The sequence below is a fragment of the Strongylocentrotus purpuratus genome, unplaced genomic scaffold (genome assembly GCF_000002235.5).
Source record: "Strongylocentrotus purpuratus isolate Spur 01 unplaced genomic scaffold, Spur_5.0 spur5_scaffold_9, whole genome shotgun sequence".
NCBI classification, from domain to species: domain Eukaryota; kingdom Metazoa; phylum Echinodermata; class Echinoidea; order Camarodonta; family Strongylocentrotidae; genus Strongylocentrotus; species Strongylocentrotus purpuratus.
In genome coordinates this window covers 7,911,016-7,938,368 of record NW_022145615.1, presented here as the reverse complement: position 1 = coordinate 7,938,368, position 27,353 = coordinate 7,911,016, and the positions used below count along the sequence as shown (strand labels likewise).

Below are 27,353 nucleotides of genomic sequence, written 5' to 3'. Positions count from 1 at the left end.
TTTCTTCAGACTCGGTTATTTCAAAAGAAATAGAAATTTAAACAAATTTTCGAAACTAATACCCAACATCTTATTCCTTTTGGAGTTGTACGTGTTAAGTAGTTTTATATGGACGAATACTAAGTTACAGAAAGCCAGGTACATTTAGTATTTCGGCATCTTGTTCTCCTGTTTTTCCTAGCTTAGAAGAATTGTTACGAGTTAGGTTGTTTGCGTTTATATCAAGTTCAGTTGATGTTATCAGGTTCAATATTGCCCAAATTATAACCTTGGTTGCTTGTAAAAGACATGTGAGTTACTCCACCTTTTTATACGTAATAATTATTTTGGTTCTGTTACCGTCTGTATATTAATGAAACAACCTCTTCATTCGTTTGGAATAAAATACTTTCTATCTTACAAAATCTATGTATCCATCATTGCATCACTATAAAACCATAACCTCTGCAATTTACTCACATTGTTTGAGAGAGTATATAGATATTTTATCAGTCAAAGGGTTCTGCAATCGTTCATTCAAAACATGCAAATATGTTTCGCGTGATCTCGTTATACAGCTATTTATGATTTGTTATATGAAAGTATGCGTTGTTATTTGCTTGTTAACCGATTATCATTTCAGACTTGTTCTTGTTTATATAGCTGCTTGCGTGTTTCAGAAGTAGGGAAAACTGTAATATAAATGTGTTTTGTTTGTATTTGCCTTTGAATAAATTTCGTTCTCATGAATTCACACCGTGTACCGCGTACCAATTGGTAGTCTTCAGTATAAGTAATTGATACATTCATCACATGAAGAAAGGTAATTCATTCACGCACTCATGAAAATATAACATCGCAATCCAACGTTTCAATGTCACTAATAGCGTACATATATATATATATATGTTACATATCGTGAACATATTTCATAATCACATGCATAATACAATCAGCGTCGATATTTAAATACATTTAAGATCACTTATTCGATTACTTTTTTTTCTACGAACATTGAATTCCAGGATATTTGTGGGCGTTAGAATATTTACATGATTAAAAAATCGTCGACGGTCAACGAACCATCGAATTGGTCCCTCCTCTGTGTGTTATATATATATATGGACCATTTTGACTGATTCGTCAGTTCGTGTGACCGCCGACCAATCATTTATTTGTGACGTGTTGTATCCACATATGTAATAATGTAATTTATTTTTAAATGAAAAAAAAAGAGGAATAAGATGGTGGGTCTTAGTTTCAAAGATTTGTTTAAATTTCATTTTTCTTTTGAAATAACCGGGTCTGGAGGAAAGACTACGCTCTATACCCATGTTATTCCACAGGAAAGAGATGGTGAGGTCTTAGTTTGAAGATTTTTTTTTTAATAACCGAGTCTGAAGTAAAGACTACTCTCTAATCCAATGCTTTATTACCGGGTCTTAATTTGGAAGATGAAGGGGACTTAGTTTAAAAGGTTTTTTGTTGTTTTGTTTTGTTTTGTTTTGTTTTGTTTATTGTTTTTTGTAACTTTTGAATAACCGGGTCTGGAGGAAAGACTACGCTCAATACTCATGTTCTTCCACAGGAATAAGATGATGGGGTCTTAGTTTAAAAGTTTTTTTTTTTTTTTTTTTTACTTTTGAATAACCGGGTCTGTAGAAAAGACCACGCTCGATTCTCATGTTATTCCACAGGAAAAGGATTATGGGGTCTTAGTTTTGAAGATTTTTTAAATTTTTGAAATAACCGGGTCTGGAGTAAAGACTGCGCGCTATACCCATGCTTTATTACAGGGTTTTAGTTTTGAACAAATTCGACAAAATATCCCTTCAAATTTATTAAATTTGTGGGTAAAGTCATTATTACATTTGTGGGTGATTCAAAATTATTACATTTGTGGGTAAAGTGGTTATTACATTTGTGGGTGAAATTATTACATTTGTGGGAAAGTGTTATTACATTGGTGGGTAAAGTGTTATTACATGTTTTGGCGTTATTACATTTGTGGGTGTAACACCAATATATATTATATCTCATTGTTTCATCCATTCTTTGAAATGCTAGTCATAAAAATCTCTACGATAGGATTAGAGTTTCTACGTTCATTTTCTGTTATTCGAGTTATAACCAGAGGCGGCCCTCCCGGGGGGGGGGGCAGAGGGGGCACAGTGCCCCCCCCCCCGCCCACTTTTTAAGATACCCCAAAAGTGCCCCTTTTTACATAGGAAAAGTGCCCCTTTTTATTTTGTCAGAAGTGCCCCTTTTACATAGGAAAGGTGCCCCTTTTACTTTGACAAGTGCCCCTATTACTTAGTAAAAGTGCCCCTTCCCCCTTTTCACCTCTGACTAGTGCCCTTTTTATTTTTGACACGTGCCCCTTTTCCTTCGACATGTTCCTATTTTCCTTTGCAATAAGTGTCCATTTTCCATTCTCATAAATCTTGAAATTATCTTGAATAAGTGCCCTTTTTAATCTCTAGTAAGTGCCTCTTTTCAGGTACGAGAAGTGCCCCTTTTCACTTTTAATAAGTGCCCCCTTCACCTCTGATAATTGCCCTATTCAAAACTGAGAGGTGCTCCTTTTACTTTGACAATTTCCCCTTTTTTCCTTTGTAAGAAGTGCCCCTTCTCCTTTTGATAACTACCCCTTTTTTAAACTCGGATGAGCACACCTTTCATTTTAACATTTGCCCCTCTTATTTTCTAATAAGTGCCCCTTTTCCTTATGATAAGTGCCCCCATTAAAAAGAAAGAGCTCCTTCCCCTTCTCATAACTGCCCCTTTTAAAAATCTGAACGGCGCCACCTTTTCATTTAACAAATGCACATTTTCCTTTATTATAAGTGCCCCTTTTACATTTTCATAAGTGCCCCTTTTCATATCTGGTCAGTGCCCCTTTTCAACTCTGATAATTCCCTTTTTAATAATGATACGTGCCCCTTTTCCTTTCTAATAAGGGACCTTTCCCCCTTTCACCTCTTATAATTGCCCCTATCAAAATCTGATGGATGCCCCATTTCCGTCAACAAATGCCTATTACCCATTTTCGTAAACGCCTCTTTTTCATCACTGGTGAGTGCCTCTTTTCAGGTAAAAAAAAATGCCTCATTTTCACCTCTTATAATTATCCTTTGTACTTTGACTCGTGCTCCTTTTCTTTTCCAATAAGTGTCTTATCCCTTTCGATAATTGTCCCCTTTTCATGTAATCATTAAACGTGCCCCTTATTTAAAGCGACTAAGAGCAATTTCCCCCTAAGTTTGCTCGCTGCGCTCGCTCGCATTTAAAGATGATATAATTATGTTACTTATCAAAGGTCTTTTCAGTCTTCCGTTATGAGAATGTGCTTATAACCCCATCATGATTGGCTTTTTTCCTCTTTATAAGATGTAATTTTTCGCACTGCGACCTCACAGATCTTAAAAAAATTTCTCGCTCGCTTCGCTCGCTCGTAAATGCATTTCCAGACGTCACACCCAACTGTAAAGTATGATGCTTAAGCGATATCTTGTATGATGTATGAAGAGAAACAAATATTGAAATCATCCCTGATAATGTAATCACAATGTAGGGGTATATACCAATGTCTAAAAAATTGTTCATTTTCGCTTTGAGATTTCCCACTGTAGGTGCCCTTTTTCCAGAAAATGCCCTTTTTGTTGGTGCCCCCCCCCCCCACTTTGGAAGTCGCTCGGCCGCCCCTGGTTATAACAATAGTGATAATAAGTGTAAACACAACCATTGAATAAACAATCTATTTTATCTAAGTGTCCGGCTCTCCAATTTTGCAAATTTTACCGATGAAATAATATTTCAATCAAAATCAAATCTATTATCATGATAATCATGACTTTAAAATCGATATGTTACTGGTGATATTCAATATTACGTCGCGTCTACCGAGCAATGTAGAGTATCATTGTGCAATAACTTTTTTTTGACAACTGCCTGAATAGTGAAGAGGAAAATATTAATCTGGGTCATTCCGACCTCCGGACAACCGGAAGTAGTCAAATATAAGGTCAATGACCGTTGATAAGCCAAAGGAGATACTTATCTGTCGGGTTACAAAATTGCTTTGGAGTTAGTCTTATTAACATAAGCACCTACCTTTTACACACATCCCATATTTGGGTAAGTCTTGATTTTGTTTAATAATCCAGGATTCTAAATGAACTATTGATAGGCTGTTTTATTGAGACAATTATGACACTTCGTTTGATCCTGAAGTTGTCGATATGTACAAAGGACACTGCTATAACGCAGTTAGATTAGTATACCCGAGCCTATATGTAACTAAGCGACTGACTCTGTCTTTGCCGGGCTCCATGGAAGAGTGAAATCGTTCAGAATGTTGATGCAAAGTCATTTGGGATAAATGGTAAATGTAACAATTGATTTCATACCCTTGATGGATTGTGTGGTTATAATGCAAGTGAAATTACCCCCTGAATGCTACTCCATCTGGAAAACAATAGCAGAATCAGGTGATCGCTAGATCATATTATAATGTAAAAGAATCCTCCTTTCATGTGGCAAAATTTATAAAGTGAACGTCAGATACGAATGTCCCTCCTAAATATGAGATATAGATTTCGCATCGCAATACTCGATACTGATATCATATGCCTTTGACAATACTCTTCTCAAAATCCGTGGCCCTATTAATATTTCTTCTTCCAAACACCAATGATAAATACAGTAATAGTGAAAGGTTATTTTTTTTTAACGCGCGTAATATTTTGTTTCTATGCGCCATGGTGCCGTTGTCCTAGCAGCCATTAAGTAAAGCATAGTACATGTACTTCTACCCAATAGAGAGCTAGAACAACAGCACCAAAATCATAAACTTACATGATGCATCATATAAAATACTGACATAAATATATAACGGAAAGTTTCAGTAGATGAATGTGAACTATCTCCTCCCTCCTTCTCCTCGTACACGTCTAATCTCTCTGTCAGGGAAGTACACGTTTACAAAAACTTGAAGTATCTCTTTTATCAAAGTTTGGAGGCGTTATTTTAAGACAAACTCCCCTGTATCATGCCAAGGATTTGAGCATTTTGTTTTTAAAATGTTTATGTTTTTAGGTCAAACTGGTATAGGAAAGAGACGGAAAAGTGATACGAAATAGACTTTAAATTGAATTCCTTGTTCTAAAAAAACACCCCCAAAAAACGTTATTTATCAAGTCAGATTTATATTTGGTAATGTACGAATAGAATTATACTCGTTCTCATTGGAATTCAAAATTGGTTATTTTCTAGCTAAACTCTTTTTTGTTTATTTTGTTTTTTATATCTTTAACAAAGTTTACATAATCCAATCAATTCCAGGAAACCACTAACATGTAAAATTCGTACATGCGGTTCGATTCTTTAAAAAACCCAAAAGGATAAAAAGGCACTGCCAGGATTTGAACCTGGGATCTCCTGTTTACTAGACAGGCGCTTTAACCGCTAAGCCACAGCGCCACACACATTCGATGCGTGTTTTGTGTCAAAGTCGATCCAGCTGACAATTTAGAACGATGAATTTGGCTTCGCTTGAAGAAGTCTCAGAAAAGTTGACAAAAGGCCCGTGATACCAAAATGTCGGTGCAGTCCGCCTCCTTTACCCTAAATATAACGCTTCAGAAGGCACATTCGATTTGCATTGTTGGTCTCGCTGGAAGTAGCCAATACCCCCCCCCCCCCTTGGCCAAAAAATAAAAAATAAATAAAATTATTAAAATAAAAAAATTACTCAAGAATTGGGCCACACAATATATATGTTTTTGTTTTATATCGTTAACAAAATTTAAATAATTCAATCATTTCCATAAAACAACAACAATACAACCTCAAAGGTGTGCATGTGGCAGGTAACAGTATCTGCTACAGCCAGCAAGACCGGCAATGCAAATCGAGTGTGCTGTCTGAAACGTAAGTGGCGCCGACGGCACACATGACCGTCATGTTGGTCTCACGGGCCTTCTGTCAACTTTTCTGAGAGTTCTACAAGCAAAGCCTTATTCACGGCTCTATAATTGTTAGCTGGAAAGAGTTTGACAAAGAAGTCAATAAGTGCATGTGCGGCGCTGTGGCTTAGTTGGTTAAGCGCCTCTCTAGTAAACAGGAGATCCCCGGTTCAAATCCGGGCAGTGCCTTTTTATCAATTTAGGGGATTTTAAGAATCAAAGCATGGGTTAATGTTACATGTAGGAAGGGATTCATGGAATGTATTGGATTATTTAAATTTGGTTAACGATATAAAACAAACAATGGTTATAGTATAATCAAAAAAGGGTTTAGCTAGAAAAAAAAACAATGCTGAATTCCAATGAGAACAAGTACAATTGTATTCGTACAATGCCACATATCAATCTGAATTAGTAAAAAAAAAAAAAGTTTAATTATTTGTTTAGAACTAAGGAATTCAATCTATAGTCTATTTCGTATCACTTTTTCAATCTCTTTCCTATCACAGTCTGACCTAAAAGAAACATAAACTTTAGAAAAAATATCTGGTTAAAAACTTTGGCATGATACGGGCAGTTTGTCTTCGAATAACGCCTCCAAACTTGAAGAAATATTTCAAGTTTTTCGTAAACGTGAACTTTCTTGAAGGAGAGAATGATGAGAGAACGTTCTCATACATCTACTGAAACTTTCCGTGACGGTTCGATTCTTAAAACCCCACAAATTGATAAAAAGGCACTGCCCGGATTTGAACCGGGGATCTCCTGTTTACTAGACAGGCGCTTTACCAACTAAGCCACAGCGCCGCACATGTTTTGAAGGAGTTCTTTGTCAAAGTCCCTCCAGCTAACAATGTGGAATCAAGTTAGGCTTTGCTTGTAGAACTCTCAGAAAATTTTACAGAAGGCCTGTGAGACCAACATGTCGGTCTTGCTGGCTGTATAAAATACTCTTACCGTTGGTTTAATAATAATGGTTATATATGATTGCTTACCAGCAAGCATTTATGTTTGTTTGTTTTTTCTTAGCAGTCAGGTAATATAACTACCGCCGCACAGTGGGCCAGGGAGGGACCAAAATGCGCCAAAACTAAGTTTGGGTGATTTTTTTTTTCCAATTTTTTTCTTGCCCAGTTGAAAGGTAATACATAGAGGAATACCTCAGTGAAATATTTAATTCCGGAATGCACAATAAGGGTATAAATTTACTACTTCAAACAGCAAAATCCTACATATTCACAGTTTTAGTGCAAAAGTGACTTATTTTATAATTCTTTCAATTCAACATGAAGTTTTTAAGTTATTGATATGAAATTACTCTCACATATTTCTGATAGTTCATTTCGTTGAATGAATGGGTTAAAATTAATAGAAACACAATCTTCATGATATATTATAGGGTAATTCACTGAAAATGGACTAATTATCCATGTTTTTTATAAATCCAGGAGAAATGTTTAGATCTCCGCGGTGTACTGCTTAAATTTTTATACCACCATTTTTTCTGATGTCTAAGCTTTAAGTTGATACCAAATTTGGCTGCCCGATCTTGCCCGTTGTTATGTTAGAGCCGATTTTTAATGCCACATTGCCCCGAAAAATATGGGTTTTGGGGGTCCGCGGCTGAATCATGAAGGATTCGTGGTCATAAATCACGGCGCGAGGGGGCGCACGACACTTGTTCTGACACCGCGGACCAAAATAAACACATTTTCGGGGCAACGTTGCAAGGAAAACGGCTCTAACATAATAGCGGGCAGAATCGGGCAGCCAAATCTGGTATCAACTTAAAGCTTAGACATCAGAGAAAATGTTGGTAATAAAATCTAAGCGAAAATCCCTGGAAATCCAAACATTTCCTCTGGATTTATACAAAATAAATCCCCAAACATGAGTTTTGGCGCACTTTGGTTCCTCCCTGGCCCACTGTGCACCGCCCACCCTTATTATTCTCCGGAAAGTTTCAGTAGATGAATGTGAACTATCTCCTTTCTCCTTCTCCTCTTACACGTCTTATCTCTCCGTCAGCAAAGTACACCTTTACGAAAACTTGAAGTACCTCTTTTATCAAAGTTTGTAGGCACTATTCTACGACAAACTGTATCATGCCAAGGATTTGAACCATCTCTTTTTTTTTTTAAGTTTATACTTTTTAGGTCAAACTGTAAGAAAGTATGGTGGCCCTGAAGGGACATCGCGAATAGACTAAATCGTGAAAAATATGCGATAAAATTCACGATATCGTCAATATTATCGCATATTTTTCACGAAGAAATTCACGAAATTGACGATATCGTGAACTTTATCGTGAAAAGTTCACGATATAAAGTTCACGATATCGTCAATTTTATCGTGTACTCTATCGTGTACTCTATCGTGTACTCTCCTGACGGGCGCTTCGTAAACAAAACCAGCCCTAGCTGGGGGAGACAGAGAGAAGGAAAAAAGGGAAAGGGAAAGAGAAGATAAAAGGAAAGAAAGAATAATAAGAAGAAAAGAGGGAAACGGGGGGGGGGGCGAAGGGCTCTTGCCTCCTCCTCACTCCCCCCCCCCCCCCCCTCCCCGCCAAAAAATAAATCAGAGAGAGAGAGAGAAGGGAAAGGGAAAGGGAAAGAGAAGATAAAAGGAAAGAAAGAAGAGGAAGAAGAAGAAAAGAGGAAAACGGGGGAAGGGCGAAGGACTCTTGCCCCCCCTCCCCCCCCCCCCCCGCCAAACTCAGAGAGAGAGAGAGAAGGGAAAGGGAAAGAGAAGATAAAAGGAAAGAAAGAAGAGGAAGAAGAAGAAAAGAGGGAAACGGGGGCAAAGGGCTTTTGCCTCGTCCCCCGCCAAAAAATAAATAAGAGAGAGAGAGAGAGAAGGAAAGGGAAAGAGAAGAAAGAAAGAGAAAAACGAAAAAGAGGGAGAATAGGAAAGAAAGGAAAAGAAAGAAAAGAAAGGAGGCAAGAGCCCTTCGCCCCTGTTTCCCTCTTTTCTTATTCTTTTTCCTCTTCTTTCTTTCCTTTTATATTTTCTTTCCCTCTCCCTTCTCTTTCCCTTTATGGCGGGAGGGGGGAGGGGGAGGTATAAGAGCCTTTCGCCCTTCCCCCGTTTCCCTCTTTCCGTCTTATTCCTCTTCTTTCTTTCCTTTTATATTTTCTTTCCCTTTTCCTTCTCTCTCTTATTTATTTTTGGCGGGGGGGGGAGGAGGCAAGAGCCCTTCGCCCTTCCCCTGTTTCCCTCTTTCCTTCTTCCTCTTCTTTCTATCCTTTTATATTTTCTTTCCCTTTCCCTTTCCCTTCTCTCTCTCCTTATTTATTTTTTGGCGGGGGGGGGGGGGGGAGTGAGGAGGAGGCAAGAGCCCTTCGCCCCCCCCCCCGTTTCCCTCTTTTCTTCTTATTATTCTTTCTTTCCTTTTATCTTCTCTTTCCCTTTCCCTTTTTTCCTTCTCTCTGTCTCCCCCAGCTAGGGCTGGTTTTGTTTACGAAGCGCCCGTCAGGAGAGTACACGATAGAGTACACGATAGAGTACACGATAAAATTGACGATATCGTGAACTTTATATCGTGAACTTTTCACGATAAAATTCACGATGTCGTCAATTTCATCGTGAAAAGTTCACGATAAAGTTCACGATATCGTCAATTTCGTGAATTTCTTCGTGAAAAATATGCGATAAAATTGACGATATCGTGAATTTTATCGCATATTTTTCACGATTTAGTCTATTCGCGATGTCCCTTCAGGGCCACCATAAGAAAGAGACATAAAAAGTGATACGAAATAGACTTAGATTGAATTCCTAAGTTTTTTTTTAAAAATCGTTATTTATCAATTCAGATTTTATTTGTGGCAGTGTACGAATAAAATTATACTCGTTCCCATTGGAATTCAACATTGGCTTTCAGCTAAACTCTTATTTGCTCATACCTAAACCTTTCTTTTTTTTCTCGTTAACCAAATGTTATTAATCCAATCATTTCCACAAAACCACTAACATGTAACATTCCTCCATTTGGTACATTTGGGTGTTCTTTTCCGGATCTCCACTAATTTAGCGTTTGCGAGAAGTTAACTTTGTATCGTTATCTATGTATACATTAATTAAGATTACCCCGATCACGATGTTTATAAAAATTACCCGCCTTAAGAAAATAGGAATGGTAGTTTCTCACTTCAAGAGATAAAACTGGTTCACCTCCTTAAAACAACAACAATACAACCTCAAATTGTGATGCTACCGGTATAACTTCCGGATTAAGGTTCATATGAATGGTTTGAATAATAAAGGGCGCCATCCCATTTCCTGTGTATGAAATGTTAAAGAGAGAGAGACATAAAAATGAGAGAAGAATCAAGAAACGATTGAGAGAAGATACAAGAGAATATTACGGGGAGAGGAGAGAAGAGCGAGAGAGGAGAGACGAAGTGAGGAGAATAGAAAAGATGATCGAACGGGTATTGGAAAAGTGAAATAGGAGAGATTGAGGTAAGTTGGAAGAGACAAAAGAAAATAGACGAGTAATAAAATCGGTTAGTAGACGGGGGCAGGAAGAGACAAGCAAGAGAGAAGGGTAAGAGATACAGTCAAAGAGAAGTATGAAGAGAAAGAGAGAAAATGAGAGAGATAGGGTGAGAAAATGAGTGCAACGCAGGAGAGAAGTAATGAGATAGAGATAAAGGGGAAATAAATGAAATGTCAGGGGAGAGAAATAATAGAAGAAGTGAGAGGGTGAGAGAGGAGAAGAGAGGCAAACAGTTGTAGACTAGCACAAGATAGAAGGTGTCGGAAACAAAAAGCAGAGAGAGGAAGAACGAGTGAACGAAAGGAGAGAGGAAGAGAGAAGGAGAGATAGAGCTGATCATGCTTTTGGAAGAAGAACAGACAGAAAAGTGAGAGGTGACCGGGGAATGAAATCCTGAATAAAGCTTTTGTCTTCCTGGCAGCGCAGACGACCCAAAACGCTGCTGGTATAGCGGCACTGTATACATCCCTTTCACAACGCCGCTATTGCAAGTAAACTGGTAGTCCCTCAACCATTTCATAGAGCCGCGTATCACGTTTCTCTACCAGGAAGTTCAACGCATCCACTCCCCCTTCGCTTTTTGATATACCACAGGCGTTCTGCCGGGGTGGTTCACTCAGCTTCATATCACTGCGGATACCGTTTCGAAGACCACTGGTGTCCTAACCACCTTCTCGGCCATTGAAGGATTGCTATACATTACCGGATACGTTGCACCTGTAACCAGTGGGATTACACATCAGGAGTGCTGACAACTTTACAAGGATAGAACCACGGATAGAAAGAGTACCAATATGCGGATTTTAAGTGCTTTGGCGGTTTTGATATTTTTGGCAGGTAAGTCCACTCGATATATTGCTTCCTACGAAGTTTCCGCGCTTTCGAAAAAGGGAATAAACCCTATCCGATCTACTTGGTAATTAATTGGCAAATGCTCGAGGCTGTCTTGTAGTACATGCTTGTAGTTTAACAAACGTTGGAATCGAGTGCCTTTTTCGGTTTGAAATCAAAATGTTATAAAGAGCAAGCAAGTTTCGTTCAGACATTCAGAAAAAACAATGTTAGGTATGTCTCGTTTCGTAGGTCGTATAACATGTACCAATAAGTGTTTTTTTACTTGTTTTGTAACGGTTCTACTTTTGAAATTGCTTATTAGCAAGCGTATAGATACAATCGAATGTGAACACTTAGATGTTACAAACAAGATTTGAAACAAGCAAACGAAGTGTCCATAATAAAATTATCTGTGAAGAAAGAGAGAAATAAGACATATAAATTAGAAACTTAATTTTAAGAAATATCTTTAAACTAGAAAAATAAGTAGATTTATGCGGGCCAAGAGATAAGGCCTTGATATTTGTTTAAGAACACGGACAAAAAGAAATATAACATTCAACCCCACAGATGATTTGATCATCAGCTGAGGTATTTTCATCTAAAAAGTATATCTTTAGACCTATATTCTATGAATATGTTTGGTTAGATTTAAACAAATGTTTTTTTTTTTGTTTTTTTTTCCTTTTTCCGCTGACTTACAAAGTTTAGTGCAATTTGCGTCTCTTGAAATAAAATGGTCTGTATTACTCTAATCAAATTCAAACTCTAACATGTGATTGAGTTTGCTCTAATAGGAAAGTGGTACATGGTGACTGCGATCGAGTTTTCATGTGTGTAACCCAATGCACTTTCGAGAATATACGGCAAGTAGATCTCGTTTAACTTTCTTTTGACAAACATGTCCGGGTCACAGATATTTTCAAGAGCAATAGCATTGTAATAACAAATCCTTTAACTACCTTCGCGTTCAGCCGGCGATGCCTGTATCACTAGTGTCTATAGCCTATTTGTACGAAACTTTCCTATTGTTTGGAAGTCTAGTATGTAGTGAGTGCGCTTTTCAACTCCTTTTTTTTTCTGGTAAAGGACAAAAAGAGGGGTGTGTCGCGCTCAGGTTTATATGAGGTCAGAACAATCACTGTGCATCCTACCATTGTCATGATTAAAGCTATGTTAAGGATTTGAAAAAGGTAAAAGCTTCAAATTGTATTGGGTCAATTAGAGATAAACTCCCACTCGATGATAATGACCAAGCATGTGCCTAAATCTTCTGTATCGAGTACAGCAGGCCCAAAGGCGAAGTACACGGTCGTCTTTGTGTGTATTCACATCTCCACAAGACTGCAATCATAACAATAAAGGAGCTGTGGATGGAGCTCGCAAAAGAGGGCCAACGTAATTATTTTTAAATAACACAGCGAGATTATGTAAAGCTGTTTTCTGTGTTCATGGCTGTTGATTGGGCACCCAGGCCCCGCATTTGTAAACAGTGCCCCCTTTTCTTTCTTCAAGTTTTCGTCTGCTCTCCTTTTAAATTTTATAGGACGTTTTGAATCCACCCAAAAATGTAGAAGCAAACGTTTTGTAGATTTGAGTAAATCAGCTTTTCCATTTGTTATTAAAACGATTCAATTAGGCTAGTCTTAAAGGTATAGACCAGTTCTAATCATGCGATTGCATTGTGAAAGAAATATTGTGGAATCGATAAGAAAAGGTTGATCATCTAGCATATAATTATTGGTGTGTACTGCAAGGTTCTGGAATCATCAACATGATAAGAAATTTGGCCCAGTCTTGGTAACGTTACAAGCACTGTACACAGAAAGATGCATATGGGACTACCTTATATCTATCCAGTCCGGATAGATATAATAATTTACCAAATATACCAATTAGAAGGGGGTTTCCCGGCTGTGGTTTTTGGCTAAAAAACTTTTTGAGAGGGGGGGGGGGATTTCCAAAACTGGTCTTTATTACCTTTAAGACAATTCAATGTAGGTTTTCTTGAGAATAACCCTATCATCTCGGGAAAAAGTTGTAGCATTTATGACATAATAATGGTTCACTGTATTGGTAATGTTCACACAACATCGGGCAAAAAAGTTTTAAAGAGGGGGGAAACGGTCATAAACTCGAAAAGGACGAGGGGGCATTTTTGGAATTTGTGTACTGAAGGTATGTACATGTAGTTTCAAAAGTGTGTGTGCATCTGCCGGTTGTGCCTCGCCCCCTTTAAATTGCCACTGTATTAATAGCGCTGAACATATCATCATTGCATAGGGAATCATTTCCGGAGAACACTACAAAAAAAATATTCGAGTGGCTTGCCTACATAATTATCAACAAACATTTCCGATTGAAAAGCCCATTACAGGCCAAATAGCTCAAGTTTTTTACCCTGACTATATTTATCATCACTGTAGTCCCCTCGATTATTAGGATCAACTACATCACTGCTACTGTGAATGCTTGTATGTACTTAGTTTTCCTTTTTAAACTTGGAATATGTTCCATCTTTTGACAATTCAAGACGGATTGATGTTATTCAGTCTGATCAGTAATAAGTAATAATACGTGTTTTTTTTTAACACGATCGCAACTTCTTTCGAAAAATCAAATCAACTCGAGAAAATATCCCATTGTGTATCCTATAGAAATAATGTTCGGGTTAAGTAATGCGTCATTATAACGTTAGCGCATTTCTGACGTTGACGGACAAGGATATTGAAATTGCCATGTTTAATTTTTCGAAAGCAGCAGTGATCGTGCACTACCACCGTCTTGGTTGTGCACCACCCTGACGTGCAACTCATGGATTTGTTTTCAGGGTCATTACTCAAGTGATCCAATAATTAGGAAGATCGAAGATGAATTTATTTAAAAAGATGCTGTAATGTAGCAAATAATTGTGAAAATACCATAAAGCAGACAAATATTACTTAATCAAATAAATTTAAAAACTGCAGAGAGCGCCCCACCTTCGGCATTTTCTGCCCATTTATTCTATACTCCCCCCCCCCCCCGAAAAAAAAAATAATAATAATAATAATAATAATAATAATAATAATAATAATAATAATAATAATAATAATAATAATAATAATAATAAAATAAAATAAAAAATAAATAAATAAATAAATTAAAAAAATGATAATAATATAAAAAAATAATGAATAAAATAATAATAATCAGGATAGGAATTTATCATAAAACACTTTAGAAATAATCATATTTATGCACACATTTTGTGGATGCTGCAGCATGATGCTTAAAAAAATATGAGTAAATTTTTGCCATGAAACTTCACTCCTCTGGTTTGACCATCATACATCAACGTTTTATACGTCATTTTTATGTATCCTTTTTTTTAAATAGTGTAGAAAAGCTCAGTGGAAGATATCTTTCTTATATGTGTTTCGTACATTTACTTGTATTATTAATCTTTTTTTTTATGTATTCTATGGCTTACATTTAAATCTTTTGCGGGTAATTGTTCGCTAGCTAAACAGGCTACTCTGTGTAAATAGGTGATTTAGATAAATAAATAAATACAACTTTTCCTTTGTCCTTGTGTTACCGCACAGAGAGCACGTACTGACACGATAAACAAATTCAATGGTTTATTTTTTGTTATAATGTTTTTATTAGCAACAATGTACCGAGTTTCTCCCGATAACCAAACAGAGTGTAGTTTCATTCATGATCCCGGAGGCTACATAAATACGTAACCCATGCCCGTAGAAGTTCATAATTGTTATTACTTAGGTATAATGTTGTTGTTGTTGTGTTTTGAGTTATTGGCGATTAGTCAGTGATTTGACTATTGTCGCCAAAATACTTTACGGCACGTGTTATATCTCTCAATTTTGGATTTTAAAAAAAAATATATATTTATTTCGTTTTATATTTATCTATCTTTTAAGATAGTATCGTAAAATAATATCGTAAGCAAAACATTCATGGGCTTTGTTAGTGTTTCTTAACAGTACGTGCAGATTATTTGTTATATCACATACACACCATACATAAGATAGCACCTACACAAGCTTCTATATTCAGTAATCTTATCATACCTTTTATCATTGTTGTTACTTTTTCTTATTTTATTTTCTTAATACATTATGTTATTATATTTTTATTGTACTGAGTGTAATTTAACATATTTATAATATTGTATTATGTTTTACTGTTCTTATTTTATTTTCTTATTACATTATGTTATTATATTTTTAATGTACTGAGTGTAATTTAGCATATTATAATATTGTATAATGTTTTACTATTCTTATTTTATTTTCTTATTACATTATGTTATTATATTTTTAATGTACTGAGTGTAATTTAACATATTTATAATATTGTATTATGTTTTACTGTTCTTATTTTATTTTCTTATTACATTATGTTATTATATTTTTAATGTACTGAGTGTAATTTAGCATATTTATAATATTGTATTATATTTTACTGTTCATCAAGGGAGGTATTACTTCCTGATAGGGAACCGTTTCGTTCTGAGGAAGAACCGTACAATAGCTTTTTGTATATTAGACTCACTCTTTTTTAAGTATTCCATAATTTTTTCCGGTTGGGATTCGTTAATTTCTGTTAAAAACATAGCCCTTTCTATAATATAGTTAGGGCAATGTACTAAAAAATGTTTTACAGTCTCTATTTCACTGGGGCATCTATTACAGAAACCAGTAGCATGAATTCCTAATCTGAGGAGATCCTGGTTAAGTCCAAGGACTCCAAAGCGGAGTCGGTGAATAATTGTTGAATGTTGTCTCTCTAATGAACATATATATGGTTTATTAACATCTTTTTGATATGTTTTCAAATACGAGTTGGTTTTGTTCCACCTTTCTTGCCAAAGGAGTTTGGAACTTGTAGTAATTAAGCTTTTCATTTCTGACATATTTAGATTATTATTGACTTCTATTTTCTTTACTAATGCGGCCTTTGCGTGGAAATCCGCCATCTCGTTCCCTTTTATTCCACAATGTCCAGGTATCCACTCTACATATATATCAACTCCTTTATTCTTTAAGTGAGTAGTCATGGTGAGAATTTCCAGAATAAAAGATTCGTCCTTCTGTTGTTGTAATGCAATAAGTGCACTCAGTGAATCACTAAAAATAACAACCCCCACATAAATGTCTAATTCATCTACCCATCTGAGAGCAAGAATGATGGCAGCCAATTCAGCCCTGTACGAAGAGGTGAAATTTGCTAACCTTTTGCTCCGATGTACAGAATAGTAAGGGACGTAAAAAGCAGCTGCAGAGGTCCCTCTTTCAGGTACTTTTGATCCATCGGTGTATATATGTAATTGAGTCGCCCATTTAGTATGTATGATTTCCAGGCTGCTTTGTTTTTGTTGTGTAGGATGATCTGTTTTCTTTATTCGAGTACTTAATTCCGTTGACACTGCCGGAGGGTAGAATAACCATGGTGGAAATGGAGAGTAGGTTATCGTTTCTATACGTTTTCCCAGCTTGCTTTGTATTCTATATCCAAAGGTTTGTTTACGTTTTTCCCCTTCAAGTATTCAAAATGCCAACATGGTTCAATGTTTTTTAACAACGGATGATTCGCCCATCTTTCGATGTTTTGTCTATATTTACTTGAAAGCATTTGTCTTCTTATATCCAAAGGCATTTCCCCCATTTCCACCTGTAGTGATTCTAAGGAGGTTAAGGGCAGCCCACCTGCGCATATCCTCAGTGCTTGGTATTGGACAGAGTCAATGGCTTTTTTGGTGGTAGCAGCTGCACTGTCATACGCCTCACATCCGTAATCAAAAAGAGACCTTATAAGTGCTCTGTACACCATAATAAGTGATTTCGAGGAACTTCCCCAGTTTGTTCCAGTTAGACATCTTAAGATATTTAATTTTCTTTTACTTCTCGTGATTACATTTTCGATATGTGGTTGCCAAGTTAACCTTTTATCAAATATAACCCCTAAAAAGCGATGAGATTTTTCGTACATTAACACATTTCCATTCAGTTCTATATCAGGCGGTAGAACGGCATTCCAGCTTTTCGTAAAAAGTACGGGCACTGTTTTGACAGGTGAGAGTCGAAACCCCCACTCTTCAAACCAACGATTTAAAAGATTCAAATATTTCTGTATTTTTTCAGTAATATGTACAATGTTCCTGCCTGATATCCATATTGCGCAGTCATCTGCATACATAGATATTCTTACATCTTGGTCTGTCGGTATATCACCCATCATTATATTATATAAAAGAGGACTTAAAACACTCCCTTGTGGTAACCCGTTATGCGTTTTATAAGTTTTAGATTCTGTATTTCCAATTCGTACTTGAAAAGTTCGTGCTGTTAGATAATTTTCTATATATCTCAGCATGTTCCCTTCTATTCCATTTTTTGCTAATTTAAAAACCAGACCCTTTATCCAAACTGTATCGAAAGCCTTTTCGACATCCAAGAAAACCGCTATTACATGTTCATTACAATTTATACTCTTTTGGATGTCGTTTTCTAATTGTACAATATTGTCTGTCACACTACGACCTTTCCTAAATCCACTTAAAAAATTGGGTAATAATTCATGCTTTTCAACATACCATTGTAATCTTTCTTTTATCATTCGTTCAATTATTTTGGCAAAACATGATGTTAAAGAGATTGGTCTATATGACGATGTATTTCTGGGATCTTTTCCATGTTTGAGAATGGGGATTATTATAGAATGCTTTAGTTGAATTGGAATTTCCCCGGTTTTCCATATTAAGTTAATGATGTTCAGCATGATTTCCTTGTTTGCTTTTGGCAGATTTTCATAAACAACGTAAGGTATATTATCTTTTCCTGGGGCAGTCTTTTTTCGCGATTGCACTGCCTTTTCAAATTCTGTTATAAAAAAGGGTTCATTAATAACATGATCTACATTTAAAATATGAATGTCATTATTTGGTGCCTTCGGTAATTCCTTATTAGTATCCCTGTCTTTTATTCCTATTTTTTGAAAGTAATTTCCAAAGGCATTTGCTTTCTCCTGATCGGAGACAATATCTTTACTATTTAAAATCAATGTTGACATATTTTTTGTTTTTTTTATTAGTACACCGTTCAGCCGTTTTATACAAGCCCAGATCTTAGATTCTGGCATATACTGATCAAGCTTCGTGCAAAATGCTCGCCAGTAATTTCGTTCTGCTTGGCGGAGCACACGCTGTGCTTCTGCTTTCTTTTTTAAGTACTCATCTACCTTTTCAAAAGTTATTTTCCGTGACATCTTATTACACATTCTATTTCTCTCTTTGATTTTCTCTGTACATTCTTTGGTCCACCAAGGCACCGGATTTTTAGAGACATTTCTCCTTTTCGGTACAGTTTCTTTTATACACAGTTTTAAATATTTCATGAAATTATCATATATTTCCTGTATATCATTATTTATAAGTATGAGATCATTTGTAATCATCTCTTCACATTTCTTAGCAAATTTTTTCAAATTTATATGTTTAAAGGAGATAAAATCATCTGCACTTCTTATTGAAGCATCTTTATATTCAGAGCTTTTCCCGTCTAAAGTTGTTTGGATATTTATTGGGAAGTGATCACTTCCAAAAAGGCTTTCCATGACTCTCCAAGTACTTCTACATGCCAGTGAAGGAGTGGTTATACATAAATCTAAGCATGACAATTTTCCTGTTCGTGGATCCAGTCTGGTTCCTTCGCCATCATTCAAAACAGTTAGATTATGATGATTCACGAATTGTTCTATCACTTGATACTGATCTATGGTGGCCCTGAAGGGACATCGCGAATAGACTAAATCGTGAAAAATATGCGATAAAATTCACGATATCGTCAATTTTATCGCATATTTTTCACGAAGAAATTCACGAAATTGACGATATCGTGAACTTTATCGTGAACTTTTCACGATGAAATTGACGATATCGTGAATTTTATCGTGAAAAGTTCACGATATCGTCAATTTTATCGTGTACTCTATCGTGTACTCTATCGTGTACTCTCCTGACGGGCGCTTCGTAAACAAAACCAGCCCTAGCTGGGGGAGACAGAGGGAAGGAAAAAAGGGAAAGGGAAAGAGAAGATAAAAGGAAAGAAAGAATAATAAGAAGAAAAGAGGAAAACGGGGGGGGGGGCGAAGGGCTCTTGCCTCCTCCTCACTCCCCCCCCCCCCCCCGCCAAAAAATAAATAAGGAGAGAGAGAAGGGAAAGGGAAAGGGAAAGAAAATTTAAAAGGAAAGAAAGAAGAGGAAGAAGGAAAGAGGGAAACGGGGGAAGGGCGAAAGGTTCTTACCTCCCCCCCCCCCCCCCCCCGCCAAAAAAATAAATAAGAGAGAGAGAGAGAGAGAGAGAGAAGGGAAAGGGAAAGAAAGAAGAGGAATAAGAGGGAAACAGGGGAAGGGCGAAGGGCTCTTGCCTCCTCCCCCCCCCCCCCCCGCCAAAAATAAATAAGAGAGAGAAGGGAAAGGGAAAGAAAATATAAAAGGAAAGAAAGAAGAGGAATAAGAAGGAAAGAGGGAAACGGGGGAAGGGCGAAGGGCTCTTGCCTCCTCCCTCCCCACCCCCGCCAAAAAAATAAATAAGAGATAGAGAGAGAAGGGAAAGGGAAAGGGAAAGAGAAGATAAAAGGAAAGAAAGAAGAGGAAGAAGAAAAGAGGGGCTCTTGCCTCCTCCCCCCCCCCTCCCGCGCCAACAAATAAATAGGAGAGAGAGAGAGAGATAGAGAGAAGGGAAAGGGAAAGGGAAAGAAAATATAAAAGGAAAGAAAGAAGAAGAAGACGGAAAGAGGGAAACGGGGGAAGGGCGAAAGGCTCTTACCTCCCCCTCCCCCCTCCCGCCATAAAGGGAAAGAGAAGGGAGAGGGAAAGAAAATATAAAAGGAAAGAAAGAAGAGGAAAAAGAATAAGAAAAGAGGGAAACAGGGGCGAAGGGCTCTTGCCTCCTTTCTTTTCTTTCTTTTCCTTTCTTTCCTATTCTCCCTCTTTTTCGTTTTTCTCTTTCCCTCTTCTCTTTCCCTTTCCTTCTCTCTCTTTCTCTTATTTATTTTTTGGCGGGGGGCGGGGAACGAGGCAAAAGCCCTTTGCCCCCGTTTCCCTCTTTTCTTCTTCTTCCTCTTCTTTCTTTCCTTTTATCTTCTCTTTCCCTTTCCCTTTCCCTTCTCTCTCTCTCTCTCTGATTTATTTTTTGGCGGGGGGAGGGGGGGCAAGAGTCCTTCGCCCTTCCCCCGTTTTCCTCTTTTCTTCTTCTTCCTCTTCTTTCTTTCCTTTTATCTTCTCTTTCCCTTTCCCTTTCCCTTCTCTCTCTCTCTCTGATTTATTTTTTGGCGGGGAGGGGGGGGGGGAGTGAGGAGGAGGCAAGAGCCCTTCGCCCCCCCCCCGTTTCCCTCTTTTCTTCTTATTATTCTTTCTTTCCTTTTATCTTCTCTTTCCCTTTCCCTTTCCCTTCTCTCTCTCTCTCTCTGATTTATTTTTTGGCGGGGGGAGGGAGGGCAAGAGTCCTTCGCCCTTCCCCCGTTTTCCTCTTTTCTTCTTCTTCCTCTTCTTTCTTTCCTTTTATCTTCTCTTTCCCTTTCCCTTTCCCTTCTCTCTCTCTCTCTGATTTATTTTTTGGCGGGGAGGGGGGGGGAGTGAGGAGGAGGCAAGAGCCCTTCGCCCCCCCCCCCCCGTTTCCCTCTTTTCTTCTTATTATTCTTTCTTTCCTTTTATCTTCTCTTTCCCTTTCCCTTTTTTCCTTCTCTCTGTCTCCCCCAGCTAGGGCTGGTTTCGTTTACGAAGCGCCCGTCAGGAGAGTACACGATAGAGTACACGATAGAGTACACGATAAAATTGACGATATCGTGAACTTTATATCGTGAACTTTTCACGATAAAATTCACGATATCGTCAATTTCATCGTGAAAAGTTCACGATAAAGTTCACGATATCATCAATTTCGTGAATTTCTTCGTGAAAAATATGCGATAAAATTGACGATATCGTGAATTTTATCGCATATTTTTCACGATTTAGTCTATTCGCGATGTCCCTTCAGGGCCACCATACTGATCCATGAAAATCTCTGGCAAGATACATATGCCACATTCTACACAGGTGTCCTACATGGGAATTGGTAGGGAATTGTTTTCAGCGCCTTAGGGCAGCTGGGTTTAAAAGCCAAGGTCATTTGTAGGCGCCTCGTATAAGTTGAGCATCCTTTCGAATGCATACGTGCGCAATATAAAAGTACCTATGAATGTTATTATCATCATTGATATTAATTCAGGATTATCATTATCATTTATCATCGACCTATTTAAAGTGGTACACTCCTTTGATATTAACCACGTATCGATGTTTATTTCACTCACTTGTAGAAAAACAAAACACAGGTAGTTTCGTTATTGAAGGCTAAAAAAGAGTGTCTGTAAATGTTGATACCATCTGTTTTTCATTGGTAAAAACGTTATTTGAAGAGGATATAGAATGGGACCTTATCCCCTGTCTGCGGAAACAGAGTGGCAAGGTATGAACTGCACTTCACATGTTCATTGCTTCACCTTAAAGATAAACTTGAGTTCTGGTAAAAAACAAGAAAATGAATTCTCACAGAATCAAACGAAACTTACACTGAATGTTCATGATTACAAATAAATGTCATTTGCCAAAAAATTTTGGTAGAAAATGTATACCGGCTGAGTAATGAGCATAGAATGATAAGGAAATCAAAGTAGGTAGGCCCGACGCCATTTGTATAGTCCCATATCCATCTTTCTGTGTATAGTGCTTGATACTTAACCAAGACTCTTCTATTTTATTATGATTTTGACGACTCCAGAACCTTGCAGTACAAACCAATACTTACATGCTACATGATCAACTTTTTCTGATCCATTCTACCCCTTTTCTTTCACAATGCAATCGCATTACCAGATCACAACTTTATCTTTAACCGATCACTGACAGGGCGGGCAAACAGAAACGTCTGCTTTATATGTACCAGTTTGACTTTCATTCTTTTAATTCATTCAGTACTAAAAGAAAATAATGTACATTACATTTCAGCTAGACAATAACGATATATGCTGCTTGTAAGTATCGGCTTGTCGTTCGTCTATGTCTGATCGTCAACGTAACGGAGTTAAGTCTTTTGTCAATTCCGTTTGTTAATGCTACGGCAGGCAGCCAGTGAAAACGAATTCGTTCAATCAAATTATGAAAATGCAAGCATCACTTTAAACAAACAGAACTTTCTTATTCCCGGCTCATTTTTCCTGATTGAGGTGTCATATGAAAGAGCAGAAAATGAATTTTCTAGAAATGTGAATTTTTCTTCGAAGTTCAGATACCGCCCGCCAAATGACTTTTTTGTTACCTTCCTTCAAATTGCTTTTAATCACTCATGCGTTGCCTCAAATGAAAGAGGAGGATCTAAGCTTTACAAATATGTGTCATTTATTAATTATGATTGTGATTAAGTTATGATAAAACATCGATAATTCAATATGCATGACTATGATTTATTTCATTAAATTTGCTAACTACAGTCTATTCTCATTGCCCTTTTCTCGCACAAAACGCGATTTTGACATTAAAGATAAACTTTAGTACTGGTAATGCGATTGCATTGTGAAAGAAAAGGTGTGGAAAGGATCAGAAACAGTTGATCATGTAGCATGTAAGTATTGGTGTGCACTGCAAGGTTCTGGAGTCATCAAAATCATAATAAATTTGACCGAGTCTTGGTAAAGTAACAAGCACTCACATAGAAAGCTATATATGGGACAACACACATGGTGTCGGGGCTAGTACTACCTTTATTTCCTTGTCTTTCTATGCTCATTACTCAGCCAGTATACATTTTCTTCCAAAATTGTTTAGCACATGTCATTTATTTGTAATCTTGAACATTCAGTATAAGTTTCGTTTGATTCTGTGAGAATTTTTTTTTTTTTACCAGTACTGGAGTTTATCTTTAACCCATACAGTTGCCTGTAAACATTGTGAAACTGATTTCAATGGGTGCTTGCTTAATTATAGAGTGAATTTTTTTAATATTTTTTTTAAAGACTTCAAACAAGGATATATCACAGCAGGCCACCTGTTTATAATATATTGTCTTTTGTGGGTACGCGGTTTTCCCCTCTTTATCTCACTTTCCGGTAAACAGAACCACAATGTGCACTCTTTGAAAGTGTAAAAGAAAAGTAAAGGGGAACATGAACAGGTCACGTGATATCGCGTTGATTATTCCTAAAGGAATAACTAGAAATCACGATTCACCTACGATTATTACACCACAAAAGCCACTGGGTGAATTTAACACTACTTCCTATGTGGTCAAATAAGTGTTAGACGAACACCGGCATTGTATCTAACTTGTGTAATTCCGTAGTTACATTGCAAAAGGTCTTTGTAATAGCAACGCAATGAACCCCACACTAAAAAAAAACAAATTGAACTAAATCAGTCAAATTCGACACCATGTTTTGATCAATATCGTAGAGGTCTTACAGTGCACCCTCCCCCCCCCCCCCCCCCCCCTCCCTTAACGTAAAAAGAAACTCCTGGGACTACTATTCTGGAGGAAAACTAGCCTTATATGATTAACCCGGTCAATTATCTCCTAGAACAATAACCTCCGGGACATCTATATCCTTGTAACTACTCAGTAGGACAATTATCCATTTGGAAAACCATCTGTAATAGGAAAACTCCCCGGATAATTCCCCCTGGAACTATGACCCCGTAATACCTGCCACTACTCCACTACGGACAAACGAGTACAAGCAGCTGAATGGTTGAATCTATGTTTTTCTCCGGGCAAATGAAGGGCTAGTAGAATGACGGTTCTGTGAGGAGCAAAGTTTGAAATGTAGACTATGATTCCCTTGAAATATTGCTGTGGGAAATAATGACACTGGTACGTTATTTTAGAAATGTATTAATTTACATTATTAAAAGATTAGTACATAAAAAAAAGAAATTTCAATATTTCAATTATCAAGAATCTGTATCCATGCATGCATGTATGATACGGATCTAATAATATAATTTAACTATAAAGGTGTAAACAATTGAAGAAAGTAGGTTAACTTATATAGTTTGATTCGGAAAGGGATGTTTAAGTGTAGACATAACCGTTAGAATGTTTATTCTAACACCATAACTGAAGAGGAATGGGTAATAACCGCCTTCCTATTTCCTCTCGATTATTGTCTGACGAAATCAAGATCATAAAGAACGTCTTTCATTCCCGTCGCATACGAGGCGTCAATACCATTACGTCATTACCTGCGCTAACCAGAGCCCCGTCTTATAAAGAGTTGCGATTGATCTAAACCAGCCGCAGACCTGTTTGCAGTCCCTTGCTCTTATGTATTAGTTGCAATTGAAAGCAATCCCAAGTAAGTTGCAATTAATCGTATGTCTTTAAGAGACATTGCCTATTGATAGTGGTGGTTATTTTACCTGACAGCTAAGAAAGCAATAAATGCTTGTTAGTAAGCAATGAGAAGACCGACAGCTTTAGGTCCTCTCTGAGGGACCTGGTAATGAGAATTAATGCCTATATACCGGTAGGTATGTGAAGTGCATGCGCGTTATTTTATTTCAACGCAGTGTTTGCCCTGTTCATTTTAATTCACGTACTTGTATAACTTTGTCATTTGTCCTCACTAGGATTGAGGGTCAAAGGTAACGCTAATCATGGGCGTAGTTTTACGTCAGTCGATAGCCCCCATGTGCAACGGGCATTAACGTCCCTTGCGCATGGGGCGTCGTTGTCGTTTATATTGCGTTTTTACCATTGTTATATAAAGATTTGTGACCAAAATGAGTGCAAGCGCAGGTTAACCAAGTAAAAGCCCGCCCCCCCCCCCCCCCCACTCAGTGTTATTTAGGGTACGCGTATGCTTGTTCCCTCTTTTTGAGGGAGCACCCCTTATCTGAGCACTGCCAACATTTCCGAACCCCCTTTCGCGGGCTTTTCCTGCCTTGGAGACCCCCCCCCCCCTAAATCCGGAAAAAATGCTCAATGTACCCCCCTAAATTCGGAATAATTCCTCAGGATTCTCAGGATATGAGAAAAAAAAAAAGAAAAAAAAAAACCTTTTTAAAGAAAACTCCGGGTGAAAAGTCAAATGCACCCCCTTTTTTTACAATTCTCGGGCCGGACTTTGTCGCACGAAAAGTAACCCTTTACCGGACATTTTGGTAACACGCATGGTATCTCTCCGTCTCGGAGTGGGGGGAGGGGGGGGGGGCGGGAGTAAAAGTTTGCACCATTCTCATGCTTCTTCTTTGTTTGTGTACGATGTCACTCTCACAAAGGTCAAACGTCAGAGGTCACGTCAGTGACTAACACAGTCCTACACAATCAAATGATACCGCTACAGTGACTGACGCATAGAGGGCATAAGTGAGGCCGATGCATGTATTGCCTATCCCCTTCCCTTTTTAATGGGCCATTTTCGTAATGTAATCAAATTTAATGCACACAACTTTTTTAAGCGCCTCGTTACACATTATTACGTCCACCTATTACGAATGATTGTATTTCAGTTGTCAAAATGCGAATTGCATAAATGAATTGTTACTAATATAGGTACATGTAGGAACAACATAATGACTCATTCCAAAAATCGGATTGTAGTCAGGTCGAACAGTGAGCGGTAATTCTTGTGTAACTTGCAGTAATGAAATCAATTATATTTGCAATAGTAGACTTTCAATTAAAGATATTGGCATCTCATAATTTCCGGGATAGTTGAGGTATTGAGGGAAAATAAATCTGTAACATTTATTGTGTCATGTGAATAAGATGGAATACTTTTTTATTTACATTTTTTCTGATGTTAACATTTTTTCTCCTAGCCGAAAGCCATGGATTTTACTACTGCAGTTTTGACGAAGAGGTCAACCCGACGTGTGGCTGGAATCTGGACATTGCAAATAGTGACCATCCATGGGTCTTAAAGTATGGACGCTCCCCTCAACCTCGAACTGGTCCACCTTCTGACCGATCTGGAAGTACGTATGAAAGCGCTCCTCACCCCCTGCCCTTTTCACTGTTTCCTCTTCCGTATCTTAATTTTGGTTCATTGAAACTACAACAAATATTTGTATATAATAGTGTGTCGTATTAGATGTTCTCTTTATGTTCCCTTGGTTGGTGAGCATTTAAAATTAGAGTCTCGTGTAAGTGTTTAAAGATGATAATTTAAAAAAATCATTCTATTATCACCTCTTTCCTTTCGTTCTATTTCCTTTCTCTTGTCCTTAATTTCTTTATACGCACCGTACGTGAGCGGGTTCTGTTGACACAATACAAATTATATTAACAACCTTTTTAGTAAGGTTACCACATGGTGTTACCGAAGCCTCTTATAGTGACTACGTCATATGTTAATAGATTTTCTTCAGAACGTCTTCAGCAAAACTTTGAAACAATGAGATAATTGGGTATAATAGCGGACTACAACCGGCCCATGCCCCATTTTGAAACCGATGGCATAAGTACACAAACTCACTGCCAAAGCAATCGGCATCGGAAATGTCAGAAGCGACAATCCTCAATGAAGTGAAGCGCTCCTGTGTTTAGCCTAAACCATAGCGGAAGGAAGTGACACACGGGGAAAAACGCAATGATCATTATCATAATAGCGACCTGGGTGAACCAAATAGAGTCACTTTGGTTTAATGGTTTTAGCTGCGCTGCTATCACAAAGACTTTTGAACCCAAAATGTGTCCTTGTAATGAATAATTTTTTCCTATCTGTATAGTGATAACAAAATACCTATTAGGGTTATCTGTATTTAATACAGATAACCCTAATAGGTATTTATTCGGATAGTTGATATCAACAATTCTTAACCTCCCTATTTTTAGTCGGATTTTAATCAAACTTTCACTAACATGTTTTCCTCAATGTGGTCTTATCTGGTATGTGACTTCTTTGCTGAATGTAATAACCTGTGTGGTGAATGACATGTATACATTACATGCTTCTTGGTCACTGATGTCAAGCCGGGGGAAACGGCAATATCTGTTATTACATAACCCTCCTCGACGATGGTTATT

The 27,353-nt window shown here is 37.5% G+C and overlaps 1 protein-coding gene and 3 non-coding genes across 7 annotated transcripts in view; 2 read left to right on the top strand and 2 right to left on the bottom strand.

The window, feature by feature from the left end:
• Positions 1 to 5,387: 5,387 nt before the first annotated feature.
• Positions 5,388 to 5,460, bottom strand: TRNAT-AGU. Its single transcript has one exon. It is a non-coding gene; the product is annotated as a tRNA-Thr (tRNA).
• A 601-nt stretch (positions 5,461 to 6,061) lies between these two features.
• Positions 6,062 to 6,134, top strand: TRNAT-AGU. Its single transcript has one exon. It is a non-coding gene; the product is annotated as a tRNA-Thr (tRNA).
• Positions 6,135 to 6,679: 545 nt separating this feature from the next.
• TRNAT-AGU lies at positions 6,680 to 6,752 on the bottom strand. Its single transcript has one exon. It is a non-coding gene; the product is annotated as a tRNA-Thr (tRNA).
• Positions 6,753 to 10,307: 3,555 nt separating this feature from the next.
• Positions 10,308 to 27,353, top strand: part of LOC576643 (fibropellin-1) — a 60,746-nt gene continuing 43,700 nt past the window's right edge. Inside the window, exons 1-3 of one of the 4 annotated variants that reach the window (XM_030977010.1) lie at positions 10,308 to 10,409; positions 11,041 to 11,283; positions 26,147 to 26,302. In XM_030977010.1, the coding sequence (XP_030832870.1) occupies positions 11,241 to 11,283; positions 26,147 to 26,302 (199 nt within the window). In that variant the 5' untranslated portion in view covers positions 10,308 to 10,409; positions 11,041 to 11,240. Of the gene's footprint in view, positions 10,410 to 10,602; positions 11,284 to 26,146; positions 26,303 to 27,353 lie in introns of those variants that run through there. The other 3 variants (XM_030977011.1, XM_011662412.2, XM_030977012.1) reach the window with 3 other exon arrangements.